Source organism: Psammomys obesus, unplaced genomic scaffold, assembly GCF_907164565.1.
Source record: "Psammomys obesus unplaced genomic scaffold, mPsaObe1.curated_primary_1811, whole genome shotgun sequence".
NCBI lineage: Eukaryota > Metazoa > Chordata > Mammalia > Rodentia > Muridae > Psammomys > Psammomys obesus.
The window spans coordinates 7,809,894-7,824,951 of record NW_026585587.1 but is presented as its reverse complement, the minus strand read 5'-3'; the positions used below and the strand labels follow the sequence as shown (position 1 = coordinate 7,824,951).

The 15,058-nt window shown below is 46.5% G+C and overlaps 1 protein-coding gene across 2 annotated transcripts; it reads right to left on the bottom strand.

The window, feature by feature from the left end:
- Positions 1–8,595: 8,595 nt before the first annotated feature.
- On the bottom strand, positions 8,596–14,536 carry Tlr5 (toll like receptor 5). Of its 2 annotated transcripts, XM_055609769.1 has the most exons (3): positions 14,471–14,536; positions 12,731–12,828; positions 8,596–12,068 (listed from the first exon to the last, which is right to left on the bottom strand). In XM_055609769.1, the coding sequence occupies exons 2-3, from the start codon at positions 12,763–12,765 to the stop codon at positions 9,488–9,490; spliced, it is 2,616 nt and encodes an 871-aa protein (XP_055465744.1). In that variant the 5' UTR covers positions 12,766–12,828; positions 14,471–14,536; the 3' UTR covers positions 8,596–9,487. The 2 variants fall into 2 exon arrangements, with proteins under 2 accessions (XP_055465744.1, XP_055465736.1); XM_055609761.1 differs by lacking the exon at positions 14,471–14,536 and having other exon boundaries at positions 12,731–13,082.
- Between the last annotated feature and the right edge of the window lie 522 nt (positions 14,537–15,058).

Sequence of the window (15,058 nt, the reverse complement as noted above, 5' to 3'; positions counted from 1 at the left end):
AGGATTCCAAGTGTCCTTGCAAAACCCTGGGGCACCTGACATTTTGGCAAGCTTCATGGGAATCTTGGGTCAAGACCTTCAGTGGTTGTGGCTTCCCTGACCCTGCTCCCCATGTCTTAGAACAGGTCAGTTTTAAGACTCCCCCATTCTCTTAAATAAGATGTTGAATACCTGGAAGTCATGGCCTGGTTCTTCTCAATAGCATCTTGATTGGACAGTGAGAAAGAGAGAAAGGCTAGAGTGCCAGGCACTATCTTCCGACCTCTGAGATATGGGGTATCCTGGGGCTTTCCTAGGATGGAGCAAAATTTGCCAACATTGAGGAAGGATCCACATCCCAGCAAAGAGACAGAAAGCACACTGGGAAAGGAGAAAAGCAAAGGGGCCTGTAAGGGGCTGAGAAAGGACAGGCAAAGTGCCAGAGAGATCCAGGTTTGTACCATTCATAGGAAGCTGCTCAAGCTTCTGAGTTTCTGTCTCCTTCTCTGTCGAATAGGGTTGTGTCCACGCTGCCTGAGCTAGTCATGTGACTTGAATGAGGTCCTGTATGTGAATTTTCCAACATAGAGCCCGGAAAAAAGCAAGAGCCTGAAAAAGGCTGGTTCCTTTCCTCCTTGGTGGGGAGCTTCAGCAAGACGCTGTCATAGACTAAGATGAAGGCTACAGTCCTCCATCCCAGAAAGTTGCTGGGAGATTCCTCCTGTTCAGAAAGAGGCAAACAAGAGAGGCAAAACACACTCTGCATGGAGGGTTCCTTCAGCAGGGGCGGTCTTAGCTTGCTCCTTCCTCATGAACTTCACTTTTGAGGCGGCCTTGAGACCATGGGTTTAAAATACAAACACGAAGCACTAGAAAGGCCCCCAGAAAGTGAGAAATGAATAGTCTCATGATCTTGGCACAATATAGTGAAAATTTTGGCTTCTTTTATGTGGTTTTTTGTTGTTGTTGTTGTTGTTTTGGTCCCAAATGTGGAATGTGGAAATGTTTTTAGTTCATCCTCAGTTTGAAAGCAAGCTCATGAGAGGACACATGATCTTGATCAGCTGAAAACAGACACCTGAGAGGACACATGATGTTTTGATGGAACCATGCAAGGGGCATGGTTTTTGCCAGCTGGAAAAACAGCCCTGTGTGGACTCTGAGAAGGGATAAATAGAAGCCCCAGACAGGAAGACAAGACTTTTGCATCCCTATGCTTCCAAAAGTTCACATCGGTTCTCTGGTCTTTGTTTTCTGTACACTTCTCAGAGGGAAATGGGCCAGAGGCCTTCTCGTGGCCCCCGGCTGAGTCGTGGCCCCCGGCTGAGTCGTGGCACTTTCGGTGACTCCTACCAGTGCGGCAGAGTCTTGCTGTTTCTGCTGAACCCTTCTGCTGCTGTTGACTTGCGGTGCTCTTTGGTGTTTGCTATTTGACTGGGCTGCTGGTATCAGGACAATGAAGAGTGGAATTGTCCGAAGGAACTACATCTGAAAATGTCCACAACCCCCTTTTTCCTAATAACCTTCTTTCTCCCCTACCTCTGGTCACTGAATTGGAAGGAAGGTAGAAGCATTCAAAAACCTAAATAACGTAGGTTTTTTTTTTTGTTTTGTTTTGTTTTGTTTTGTTTTTAAATCTAAGCCTACAGGGCAGGCAGATAATTTGTTGGCAGGTTATAATACTAATCATAAATGCAGCAATTGGACGTCTTCGAAAATAAGGATTCTTGCCAGGCATGGTGGCAATGCCTTTAGTCCCAGTCCTCGAGAGGCAGAAGCAGGTGGATCTCTGTACGTTCCCTTTCTCCAGATTCTCTTCAGCATGTATTGTCACTTGAGTTTTTGATCTTAGCCATTCTGATATGTGTAAGATGGAATCTTAGAGTTGTTTTGATTTGCATTTCCCTGATGACTAAAGATGTGACTTCTCCCCTTTTTCAAAAATTTAAAACATTTTTTATTTAAATATTTTTTTACTTCTCCTTTTTTTTAATAACTTATTTTTATTTATTTAATGTTCATTGATGGTTTGTCCTCATGTATGTCTGTGTGGGGCTGTCAGAAGCACTGGAACTGGAGTTAAAGACAGGTATGAGCTGCCATGTGGGTGCTGGGAATTGAACTTGTGGCCTCTAGAAGAGCATTTGGTGCTCTTAACTGCTGAGCCATGTCTCCAGCACCCTTTCCCCCTTTCCTTTCCAAATCTTTTGTTCCATTCATGTGCAGGCCAAGCTGTTTGTTTCTATCACATTTTTTTCCTGATCACCCAGGTCATGCTGTCAGTCTTGCTGTTTTTCAGTTTTCCCAGAGGCAATACAATTCCTCCCACTCCATGGAATTGTGGTGAGAGGGCCACAGCCATTCATTGTAGTGAAAAGAAACTAAGCAAGAGAGAGGACCCTGACTAAAACGCTCAATCCCCACCCTGAAAGGCAAAGAGGTTGGATCAGAAGAAGAAGAAAACAGGAAACAACCTAGGAACCTGCCACAGAGGGCCTCTGAAAGCCTCTGCCCTGCAGACTATCAAAGCAGATGCTGAGACTTATGGCCAACTGTTGGGCAGAGTGCATGGAATCTTATGTAAGAAGTGGGAAATAATAAGAGCTGGAGAGGACGGGAACCACACAAGGAGAGCAACAGAACCAGAAAATTTGAACACAGGGAACTTCCCAGAGACTCATACTCCAACCAAGAACTAGATAACCTAGATAACCAAGATAACCTAGATAACCAAGATAACCTAGAACCCCTGCACAGATGTAGCACATGACAGTTCAGTGTCCAAGTGGGTTACATAGTAATGGGAAGAGGGAGTGTCTCTGACATAATCTGATTGGCCTGCTCTTTGATCACCTCCCCCTGAGGGGGGAGCAGCCTTACCAGGCCACAGAAGATGACAATGCAGCCACTCCTGATGTGATCTGATAGACTAAGATCAGAAGGAAGGAGAGGAGGACCTCCTCTATCAGTGGACTTGGGGAGGGGCATGTGTGAAGGGGGAGGGAGGGATCGGGAGGGGAGAAGGGAGGGGCTTATGGGGAGATACAAAGTGAATAAAGTGTAATTAATAATAATTAAAAAAAGAAGACACTGTAATGAATATCTGGCATTCGGTTGGAAATTTTAATTCATTCTTGAGATGCTTCAGACATAGCCCCACATTCTGATTTCATAAATAATTAACCCAAGAACTTGGCCCACTCACTCTCCCTTGTTACCATGGTCACATGAATAGCCCACTGGGCTTTCAAAGGAGAAGAATCCATTTACCCTCACCTAAGGGTAGCAGGCAGAACCTTGAAACCCAGAAGGGGAAGCAGAGGAAAGAAAGGAAGCTAAAGAAAATGCTGGATAACAAAAAACAAACAAAAACAAAACAAACAAACAAACAAACAAACAAAAAACAAATTCAAGGCCCATAACCAACAGGCCCCAGGTGGCCTTATTATATGAACAGACTGCATATAAGTACATTTTTGTACTGCAGTGCTTCATAAATTCTGTCGTCTTGTTACACTTGTCAAAAAAGCACACTGACCTTACTTCCTCCATTAATAAGCTTGTACTATTTTGAGAGGAGAGGCCAGCCTGGTCTACAAAGCGAGTTCCAGGACAGCCAGGGCTGCACAGAGAAAACTTGTCTTGAAAAAACAAAACAAGAACAACAAACAAACAAAACCAAAAGGATTCTTATACATTAAAGACATTGTTGATAAGATAGATGAACAGTCAAATCATACCTCATGAGGAAATGATGGTACTCCGTACAGCTGCCATCGAACTGTATCTGAATATATGAAACATGGCTGGCCTGGCCTGCAAACAAATAGTGGAAGGGCAGCCCAACTGCTGTGTTGCTGCTTCTTCTGGGGTGGACATGGCCACTGCCATCTTGAATTAAAGCAACTGTGATCACTAGCAAAAGACCTCACAAAAGACCATGCTCAAAACATCTGCTCCTAGAGAGAGGAGGGAGGCTCCCAAGGCCCTGCCCTCTCCTGGGTTGTAGGAAGGTTGACTGTAGATGGAAGACTCGCTTATAACCTGCCGAGGTCATATCCAACTCAGTATGTTGGTCCATCGCTCTAGATACTTCTGGTGCTCTGGTTGGCTTTGAATCAGCCATGCTCTTTAAGTAAGCTGGGCAAACTGATGGGTTCACCCATCCAGACTTGGGTCAACTCCTCTCTTCGGTCTGGTAGTGACCTCTTCATTAGAAAAAAACAGCAGGTGGATTGGTTCTGGAAAGGCGCCGACACAAAATTACCTTCAGGAATGAGTTTTTTTTTTTTTTTTAGGAGAGACACCTTCACATGGGAGCTGTGATCAAACCTTGAGACCTTGAGGCAGGACAGTCCTTCGTATTAGATACAGTATGATGGAGCCTTGAGGGGATTTAAAACTGGACAGAGACCTCAGTAAGAGAGAGGGCATGGAGGAGAGAGGCATAGATGGAGGGAGGAAGGAAGGGAGAAAGGGAGGAGGGGAGGGATGGATGGAGGAAGAGAGAGAAGGATGGAAGGAGGGAGGAAGAGAAGGATGGAGGGAGGGAAGAAACTCATGAACAAGTAAGCTACTGTGGACAGCATGCAGGAGGGGGGACAGAGAAGAATCTTCAGAGAAATCCCTTGATAAGGTAAAATACCTGACTTTTCTATCAGCGGTTGCTGGGAGGTTCCACACCACAAGATTTCTGGGATAGCCTACATAACAAAGAGCACAGACGACTTAGGTGCTGGTAGGTATATTATTGGCTGTGAAGCTACATAGGACTCCCTGACCCAAGTGGTGATTTCTAGGTCCCTCTCCCAAAAGCTTCTCTTATCTTCTCAGGGGCCGCACTGGTGGCAAAGTGCCTGTGTAAATCCCTCCAGGCTTGGCATGACTTGCAGACTTAGAAGATGCTGGCAGTGTAACACAGCTGCTGCTGAGGCGAGTACCAAGAGCCGGGCATTAACAGCCTAGGTCATTGGGAAAACCATACAGGCAGCCTTGAATGTGAAGCCCTGAGGACTTTTTGAGCAGCAAACCCAGGTCATGACAGTGGAAAAAAAAGGCCCAGGCTCCTCTCTGCCAAAGCACCTGCTTCCTGAAGTGAGGCTGAGTCCCAGTGAGACATGATGTCACTGTTTTTTATCACGTCTCAGTGAGGTGGCCTTCCTGGGGTGGAGACGGGAAAACAGAGCCCTATGGCCTGAACTGGGAAAAGAAGCATGGTTTCCAGCCATTTGAGCCAGAGTCCCCTGTTTCAGGAATAAAGCCACCTTGTCTGATTTGCCCAGGCCATGCTGCCTGATAGGACTGCAACAGCCTTAGCGACTTCTTTCCATGGAATTTTCTATAAAATAAAAATGCTGAATTTCCTTAAGGCTCTATCTAAATGAGAGCTATTGTGGCTGATGAGCAATAAAATGGTTAATTGCTAAGTAAAACATTAAATGATCCTTTAACCTCAAAGAAAACAAAGCAAATATATATACAAATATAAAACACACACACATCTATACGATCTTAAAAATGATTTAATATTGCTGTGTATGTGTGAACTTACATGATGTAAGTGCGCAGGTTTGCATTTGTGCCAGGTTTGTGTAGAGGTCAGAGGACAGCTCTGTGGAGGCAGTCCTCTCTTCCCACCTTGTGTAGGTTTCCAGGATCACACTTATGTCACCAGGCTGGCACGGCAGGCTCCTTTATCTGCTGAGCTGCTGTGCCAGCCCTGCACGATCTGTTCACATATACTCATCAGTTTAAATAATTGTTCGATTCTGCTTGTTTAATTTAAAAATTACGAGCCAGTGCGGTGGCATATGCTTGTAATCCCAACCTGGGCTACAGAGTAAGGCTCTGTCTTGCAAGAGAAAAAATAGTGAATAAAATAAATCCTGGGTGATAATTGCCATATTCTTTGACTTCTACATATCTTGATTTTATTTTATTTTTCCTATTTAAAGACTCATTAACAAAATATGCGGTGTTAAACACTGAATAGTGTCAAAGGTGCCAATGAAATGGCTCAATGATAGCTCGGTGGGTAAAGGGATTGGCTACCACCCCCGACAACCTGAGTCGAAACCCTGTAGCTCACATGGTGGAAGAAGAGAACTAATTCCCACAAATTGTCTTCCAATCACCACACACGTGCCATGGTGCACACACGCACACTACATAAATATTAAAAAAAATTAAATTAATGCCAAAGATGCATACTCCCAAAGCCCCCAGAGAAATCACTGTTTTGTTGGAGTCAACCCAGGGAAATAACCCAAGGGCCTCCCCCAAACACCTGAGGTGTTTGGGGATGAGGTCTTTGCCCCATCTGGTCTACTGACATGAGAAAAGTGCTCTTGCCTCTTAAGCATCTTTGATTTTAAACTGATTTTTACCTCAGAGAAAAGAGAACAGACCCCAGAGTGCACAGAAACACGAAGGATGTGCACTTGGTCAGTGCTGCCCAGATCAAGACATGGAGCCTACCCAGTATCTACAGTCCCTTCCGAAAGGCTCATCAACACTGTCACCATGGGTGGGTGACGTCTTTCAAGACTTCACACATAACCATTATTCTTCGTTGCCAGCAGTTGTGAGATTGGCTCCTGTGGTTATAGTTAATTTCAGCTACTGAAGTTTCTGTGTAGTTCTCAGTGACCACAGTCTGTTCATTTATGGCTAACAGACAAGAAAGTTGTTTCCTGAATTGGCTACTGTAAATGATGCCAAGAAAGCATCTGGTGGGCTACCACACAGTCTGGTATGTGTGGGACAGGTATGAATTCAGGAAAAGATAATTGCTTTCTGAAAAGATGCTAATTTGCATCTTCACCATCAACCAAGGAGTTTCTGTTGTTCCGTGCCTTTGATTTGCCATCTTGATTTTGGCCATTCAGATGAGTGGGTGGTGCCATACCAATGTGGCTGTTGTTTACATTTCTCTAGTAGCTAAAGGGAACAAATATCTTTCTGTTTTCTTGCTGAGAAGTGGAAAATCCTTTTTTTTTTTTTTTTTTTTTTGCTTGAGGATAATTTTGTTATGTTTAACTTAAAAAATACACACACGCACACACACACACACACACACACACACAAAACAAACAAAAACCCCAGTGTGGGCGGAGTATGAATCTCAGCAGATGCCAGGAGCAGACAGGAGAAGAAAGAAGCCACACCATTTGAGTTAAGCCAGCGTGGAGGTCAGTCACACGACAGACAGGCGCCCACAAGGTGCATACTTAGAAACAGAGGTGGAAAGGGAAAGAAGGCAGACTCATGAAGCTGCATGCCTACACGTTCCCTGCTCTTGCCTTCTTCGGCTGGTGCAGCCACTACCTCGCTCCAGGGAGAAGCTCTGCCAAGACATCCTGAGCATCACAGCATCCCCAAAGTGTGCGCAGAGCCAAGGCTGGTGAACAGAAGAGTGGTGAGGTTGGACCAGCCCAGTAGTGTCTTCCTTTGTCCCCAGCAGCGGTGGATGTGCCTGTCACTGGCAGGAGGCTTGGGTCCAGTTCTCCATGGATAACCCAGGGCTCTTTTCCTGCCTCTCCATACCTAGTTCTCCATTCCAGCACAGCTCTTGGCTGCTCCAGACGAGACTGTCTCCTCCACAAGATGAAGGCCGGTGCTTCCCTGAGCATGTGGGCTCTCCTGCCTTTTTCTGCCCTCAGTTTCTCTAAGGGTGTCTCTCCCACAGCCTAGCCCTGCCCTAACCCTCCCTGAGATTCAAGAGCAGAAGACAGACACACTGACACCTAGGAAGGTGGCTGTCACCAGGCACCTCACTTACCATGGACCAGGACCCACCCTGGGCCAGGACACACAGGTAAACAAACAAACAAGCCTGGCCAACAGGGTTCACAGGTGGAGTGTCCTCACATCATTGGCATACATTTCAGTGACGGAAATCCAAGGCCACCAGAAAGAAGCACTCATGCTACCATAGGACAATGACCCTGGTGGGAGTTAGTGGAGAAGGAAACTTGGACAGGATGGAAGACTCCCACGTGGCCCTCAGGCACAGGTAATGCCATGATTAGTGACGGTAGGGCACAGGGCACAGGGCCTAACCCTTGGAATTTATAGTCCAGGGGGCATCAAGGAGTACGTCCTACACTAGAAATAATTGAGATTGTACCAACAGTTTTCAGAACATAAAGGGCAGAGGACTTTGGCTTAGAAGAATTCATGGGGTCTTTCTAAACTGGAGTTCAAAGAACATGGAGAATGGATGGGAAGACATGGGAGAACATTCCAGAAAAGAGAAGTAGAGGGGGATATGTGTTGTTTGCACAAGGACTGGTGTTCTGCCAGCTGCAGGGTTAGCTCAGACACATGGGTAAGAAATGGTCAAAGAATCTGGTGTGTGTGTGTGTGTGTGTGTGTGTGTGTGTGTGTGTGTGTGTGTGTCTGTCAGGTGAGGGTATGGGGTGGCACATTAGGTGCTGAGTCCCCCTCTCTGTTTTCAGGCTGTAACAGCTGGCCCAGCAGTACACTCCGTGTGGAGGGTTAGGGTGAGAGGCCAGGGCACTGTGACACATGTTCTTTGGTTTAATGTTTCTTAATGCTTTTGCAGGGAACCATTGCCATATCAATAAACACACACACAAAAATTATAATGAAAAATATACAGTTTTTTTTTAAGGATTGAAAAATACAAATTCAAAGAAATCACTACAGAGTCTACAGGGCTTTCAGTATGTTTCTTCTCCTATGCTCACTAGGGCAGTTAAGGAAAAGACACAAGAGCCATGACACTTCTGGCCAATGGCCGTTCACAGCATGCTTATGAGGTAGGTATTGTCAGGCCTACAGGAGAGAAAGCACTGAGGCCCAGCCATGGTATAGCGTACTCGAGTTACACAGCTAAGAAAGCGAAGAATCAGAACTCAATAAGAAGCCAGTGTGTGAAATCCATGTCCTTTTTACAGCTGTTGCGTAGCTGATGTGACAGCTGTTGTACAGATGTGGGGAAGAGAGGGGAAAGGGCATGAGCCGAGAGGTCTCATGTGAAAGATGGCCGTGGCCCACAAAAACAGGGTCATAGTAGGAAGTAAGTTCATTATGGCTACAGCAAGGGGGCTGCCTCCATCCAGCTTCTCCTCACTAAGGTAGGCTGAGAGCCGCTCTCAGCACTGGCCACAGAAGGACCCGTTTTGCTGTCCATGTTCTACAGAGTGGCCTGTTCTTGAACTGAATGGCACAGAGGGCATGAAGCCGCCTGTAACTCCTCCTAAGGTGCCCTTCCCATCGAGGAGGCTGTAAGTGTGCAATAGGATGGAAGGAGACAATGTTGTTGGGCCTGAAAGGAGATCAATGGTGAATGGGAACCCTTAGAGGCAGCTAGCCGCAGGTTTCCATCTGGAGGTCAGTGAGACAAAGCACCCTGTTGACATGAAAATCAAGGGGCTGATGCTGTTTTCTTAGCCAGATATCAGCCCCTGGGAAGGACCCCCAAGCGGTTGTGCACAAGCGACTGTGGACAGTTAATTGTGGCAATTGCAAAGTGCTCCTTCCGCTAGAAAATCGTTGTTATGGTTTGTAACTGAATGGAGCTGTTTCCCGTCTTTTCCTTTTCTTCCTTTAGTATGTGCCTAGAGAGCTTATGGAGAAACCAGCCAACATCCTGGAGGTCCTCAGGCCACCTTAAGTACTGTCGCTTTTGTAGAAACCCCCTGATAGGCTCATGCCTCATCAGCTGATACTGTGACAAGGTCCCCATCACCACCACGATGAGTACAGTCTTGAGTTCAGAGAGACACCGGCTCTGGGCGTACCTGAAGGCTTCCAGGCACCAGCCATCTTTGAGGAAGTGCCTGCTCACTAGACACACTATCTTCCTGCTGCCCCAGACGGCCGCCTGGATGTTGGAGATATGGTTTTCCCCTGGGATGAAGTCCCTTTCTTCAAAGCACAGCCTGAGCCTGTTTCGGGAACTGTACTGAACATCCAGGTATTTGAGCAAAGCATCCTGTGCCCATTCAAAGTCTTTGCTACTGAAGCAAAAATAGGCGTCGTATCTGTATGTACCAGTTTCCAAACTCCGGACTTCGTCCTTGAACAGCAGCTTCTGGATGGTCTTATAACACAGGAAACAAGCCCCCCGGAACTTCATGACTATGAGGGTGGTGACGAGGAACAGACTGGAAGTGATGGTGCACAGGAGGAAAAGGGAAAACCTTAGGGCCAGCAAGGCTTCCTCTTCATCGCAGTCCTTGGTGGAAATGTTGTAGAGCGAGCCCCCTAGCAGCGAGTCGGGGTACATGCAGCGTATGTCTGCAGGAGAACCCCGCAGGGTGACATTGGTTTTGCCGAGCCAGAGGATAAACGTGCTAAGCTCACAATCGCAGACGAACTTATTATGAGTTATGTCCAAGGCATGAAGTGAAGAAAACAAACCAGGATCAGGAGAGAAAAGCTCATTTCTCGATATATCAAGAATCTCCAAATTAGCAGGGAAACTGCCAGGAGAGAGAGCAGTCAGCCTGTTAGCACTAAGACTGAGCCGCTTTAATGCAACCAAGTCGCTAAATATTCCAGGTGGAAGGAAATTAAGGTAGTTATTATTCAGAAAAAGGGTTTGGAGGCTGGAAAGGCCTTTAAAAACATTCCAACAGAGCCCAGTCTCCCAGGCTAGCTGCAGCATGTTTTCTGTGAGGAAAAGCTGTTTCAAGCTCGGGTTCCCTGAAGGGGCATGGTCTGCCTTGCATGAGGAAAGGCGATTCTGATTCAGGATGAGAAACTGGAGCTGGGAGACTTGCAGCAGGAAGTAGAGGTCAGATAGGTCTTCTAGCCTGTTTTCAGCTAACTCGATGAAGTTGGCCGAAAAGCGAATGTGTGGCAAGCTGACCAGCTTATTGCCACCCAGAAGGACAGTCTCTATGCTTGGAATAAAATTAATGGTTTTAAGAGCATTATCACGGAGATCCAAGGTTTGCAACTTTTCCAGGAACCTGAATGTTTGGTATTGGATGATCCCAATGTGGTTCTTTTGAAGATCAATGTAGGCTACCCTAGGAAGCCCGTAGAAGTTGGAATTATAGAGTTCTCCCAGAAGATTATATGACATATTGAGAATCTGGAGGCTGTCAAGTCCATAAAAGGCATTATCTGCGATCTTGTTTATTTTGTTGAAGGCAAGGTTCAGAACCTTCAAATCCTTCAGTGTCTCAAACACTCGGGGATTCAAGGAGAAGATGTATCCATGTGAAAGATCCAGCTGGAGCACTAAACTCCTGGCCAGGCCAGCAAATGTGCTCTGCTCAGGGTCCTTGATGTTCTGGAAGCCAAAGCCAGAACCCATAATATGGTACTTGAGAATCAAAGAGGAAACCTGGCTTCCCTGGATGGCATTGCTGAAGTTCCCCATGATGGCCACTGTCCAGCCATTTTCAGAGAGATCGAGAGTTTCTAGCCACATGTCTCTGAATGGGTTCCGGCATGTCTCCCAGTCCACAGAGACTCTGCTGAACAGCCTAGTTAATTTGAGGCCAAAGAAAGAGAGTGTTTTGCCATGCAGGGGCTTGAGTTCATCCTCACATAGAGTGAATATTTGATTGAAAGAAAAATCTATGGCTTTTAAGGAATTCAAGTTCTGAAATGAAGAATGGAGATGAAGGCTGTCAATCTGGTTGCCAGAGAGGTCTAAGCGAACTAAAGAATTTAGATTTCTGAAGTAACCATCACTTAACACAGCACTGGAGAGGCCACAGTAAAATAAGCGAAGTTCCAAGAGATGGGGCAGTCTCTGAAAGGCATCTGGATTCAGGACTTTAATCTGGTTTTGGCCCAGGTCCAAGATCCTAAGATTGGGCAGGTTTCTGAAGGCCTGCTGGCCAATGGTCAAGGGTGTGAACTGGGTCCCCAGCTCCAGCAGCTGGAGCTGCTCCAGGAATGGAAATGATGTGGCATTGACCACACTGATGAAGTTGAAGCTGAGCAGAAGTCTTTCAGTGGTGTTGAGGACCCAGGGAATCTGGGTAAGGTTACAGATGCGAAATAAGGCTATCCGGCCATCAGAAGAACAGGGAGTCATTCCCAACATGGGGCTGGCCATGAAGATCACTCCTATGAGAAGGCCAAGTTGATTGGCCATGATCCTATGGGAAAAGAGAAGAATGAAAACACAACCACAGCCTGAGGGTCTGTGCATGGGTCGTCAGCCATGAAGGTCTCCTGTGTAATGGAGCTGTTCTCTTGGAGCCCTTTGCTCAACTGACTCTACAAACATGGCGCTGGCGGATTCTGCTTGGTGGAACAGCAACACTCTTTCCTCCCTAAACACCAGTGCACATTTTACACACTGGGCACCAGCACTTCACGGCTATTTCATCCAAGCTGGGGAGGTAGCTCAGTGGTATAGCACTTGTATAGCATGTACCAGGTCGTAGGTTTCCTCCCCAGCACCACAAAACCAGAAAAGAAGCAACAAAAAGAGAGCTACCCGCTCAGTGTTTGTCCATTCACGCCGGTGTTGCTGAGAGAAGTTGGACATTGTAAGGAAGAGGCATTTTTACTCCTGCTCATCCAAGGAGCCCCATTTCTAACTCGCAGGAGCTTAGCCGACAAACAGACAATAAACACATCAATTTCTCTACTGTATTTTGTCCCCAACTCTAACCCATCCCCAAAGATTTGGGTACTTTATGCAACTTCATAAAGAATCAGATTTGCTCACCTTCATTACGTGGACAATGTGCCTGCTGCACACCTGACACACATGCCCATGTGAACACATAACAATAAGCAGAAATACACCCACCTGCAGAAGTTCAGTGCGGGGAGCTCACCGCCCATCTACGTGCCACAGCAGCAAAGGGTGTCTCACAGATGTGTCTGGCACTTATTCCAAGCACAGAGCTGTGTAAGAACAGGAAAAAAAAATACAAGAACCTTAGAGAGCTTACTGTCTTCTGTGGTAGTTTGAATGGAACCCTTTGAAAGGATTAGAAGGATCGGGAGGAATATGTTGAAGGAAGTGCATCACTGGGGGTGGACTCTGAGGTCTCAGAGTTTTATGTCAGGCCTAGTCAGTCTCTTTCTCTTGGCCTATGGTTTAGGATGCAGCTCTCAACTGTTTCACTAGACCTGCCATGCCTGCCACCATGTTCCCACCATGATGATAATGGACTAAGCCTCTGGAACTTTAAGCCAGCCCCAATGAAATACTTTGTAGGAGTTGGTGTCTCTTCACAGTAATAGAACAGTAACTAAGACATCTTCCATGCACATGGCTCTTCCATTTCTTCACTTGCTGTCAGTGGCTTGTATCAAAAGCATCTGTTGAAAGGTTCTGTGTTCCAGAAAATGATCCCCATGGGCCCAGGTGGTAAAGGATTTAGCGCCATCTTAGGACACCACTGGGAGGTAATGGAGCCTTTAGTGGGGCTTAGTGGGAGGAAGTTAGGTCACTGTGGTTTTGCCTTAAAAGGGATGCCTGCCTCTTTTTATCAGCCCCTGAGCCATCCATTCCTTTCCTTCCAGATTCCTGTCTGCCCTGCCTAGACTTGCCATCACGTTGCTGCACCTGCCAACTTCAAGAGGGCACTCATCATTTCTACACCGAATAGTTCCCCACGGCTCTGATAACCATCAAACACAAGTCCTGGCTAATAGACCAAGTCAATAGACAGCAGACGAGAATCTACAAGGAGAGAGGTGGTCAGCTTGAGAGATGGTATAAGAGGCAGTTAGTGAAATGGATCCTAAGTGAAGCTCCATCTCACTTGGCATGCAACCCCAGGACTGTGATTCTAAAAGCTGGTAGAACACTAAAAAGTGGATGAAGGAATCTGGTGCAAAGCATCAGTCTTTTTGAGTGGTACCCAGAGTGGAGAACTTGAAGATGCGCTTCAGTAGAGACAAGAATAGGCAAACCAGGGTTGGGACCCAGGAAGGAAAATAAACAGTGTTAGAAAGCTCATACTCACATTAAATTTTACGTATCTCTTTTTGCCCATCTTGCAGTGGGAAGTGGGGTCCTACTGCGGCCTACAAATCATGGAAGAGCACAGCCTCATTGCCCGTACCCGAGGATGCCTCTGTGCTCGCCTGCACACATGACAGCACCTGGCAGCGGACAGCCTATCGTAGTGCTTCCCATATGGTTTCCTCGTCTGTGTGTCTGTGTGCTGTGTGTCTGTAGAGTGCACACAAGTGAGTGTGAGGATGTGCGTGCCTGCAGACGCCAGGGCAGGCTGTCAGGTGTCTTCCTCTATTGCACTCTGCTCTGCCTCACGGCCTTGAGGCAGGGTTCCTCACAGAACTCACTGTTCTGACTTGCTCAGGCAGCCAATAAGCTTTCAGGATCTTCCCGCCCCATCCCCCATAGCGCCGGGTCTGCAGGCACATGTCACACTACGCTACGCATAGCTTCTTCACAGGCTGTGGGGTCATGAACACTTTGAAAATCTGTCGACAGTTCTGTGACCTTGTCCTACACTGGTGCCACAAACCTAATGTCGTGCCCAGACTCAGAGCTCGCCATCCTCCCAGAACCCACCTGTTTCAACGGGATGTGGAGGGTCTTCAGTTCACATGGAAACAACCACCATGGTTCAAGTTCGAGGGCAGGGGTGGAAACACTCTCTGCAAAGGGCCGGATGGTTAATGTGGTAGGCTTTACAGAACAAGCGGAGACCACCGGTTTGCTGGCCTCTGTCCCAGAGGAAAAGACAGACAACTCCAACTCCACTAGTAAGGGGTTTTAGGTGACTCTAAGATAAACATGATGTTGAGCTATAAGAGGGTGCAGGGAAGAACTGGTGATGGATTTGCAACTATTATTTTTTTCCCAGACATCAGGCTGGTTCCTCATCTTATGTAACCAGGTAGAGCAATTCCCCTGGGACATAAGCATGAAGGTGCCAACTTGGAATAATCAGGTAATTTTTTTTTTTCAATTCTGACTTTTGCTAGGATCAGTGTTGATCCCAAGGTACAGCCACTGAACTAGGTGACCTTGAATTACTGGTAATGAATGACGGGCCTAAATAACATATATCACAAGACATTTCAATTTCCAAATTCACAAGAGAAGCTAAAATTAAAGTGAAGACAATGAAACCAGCTGAACAAGTAGATTAAAGTA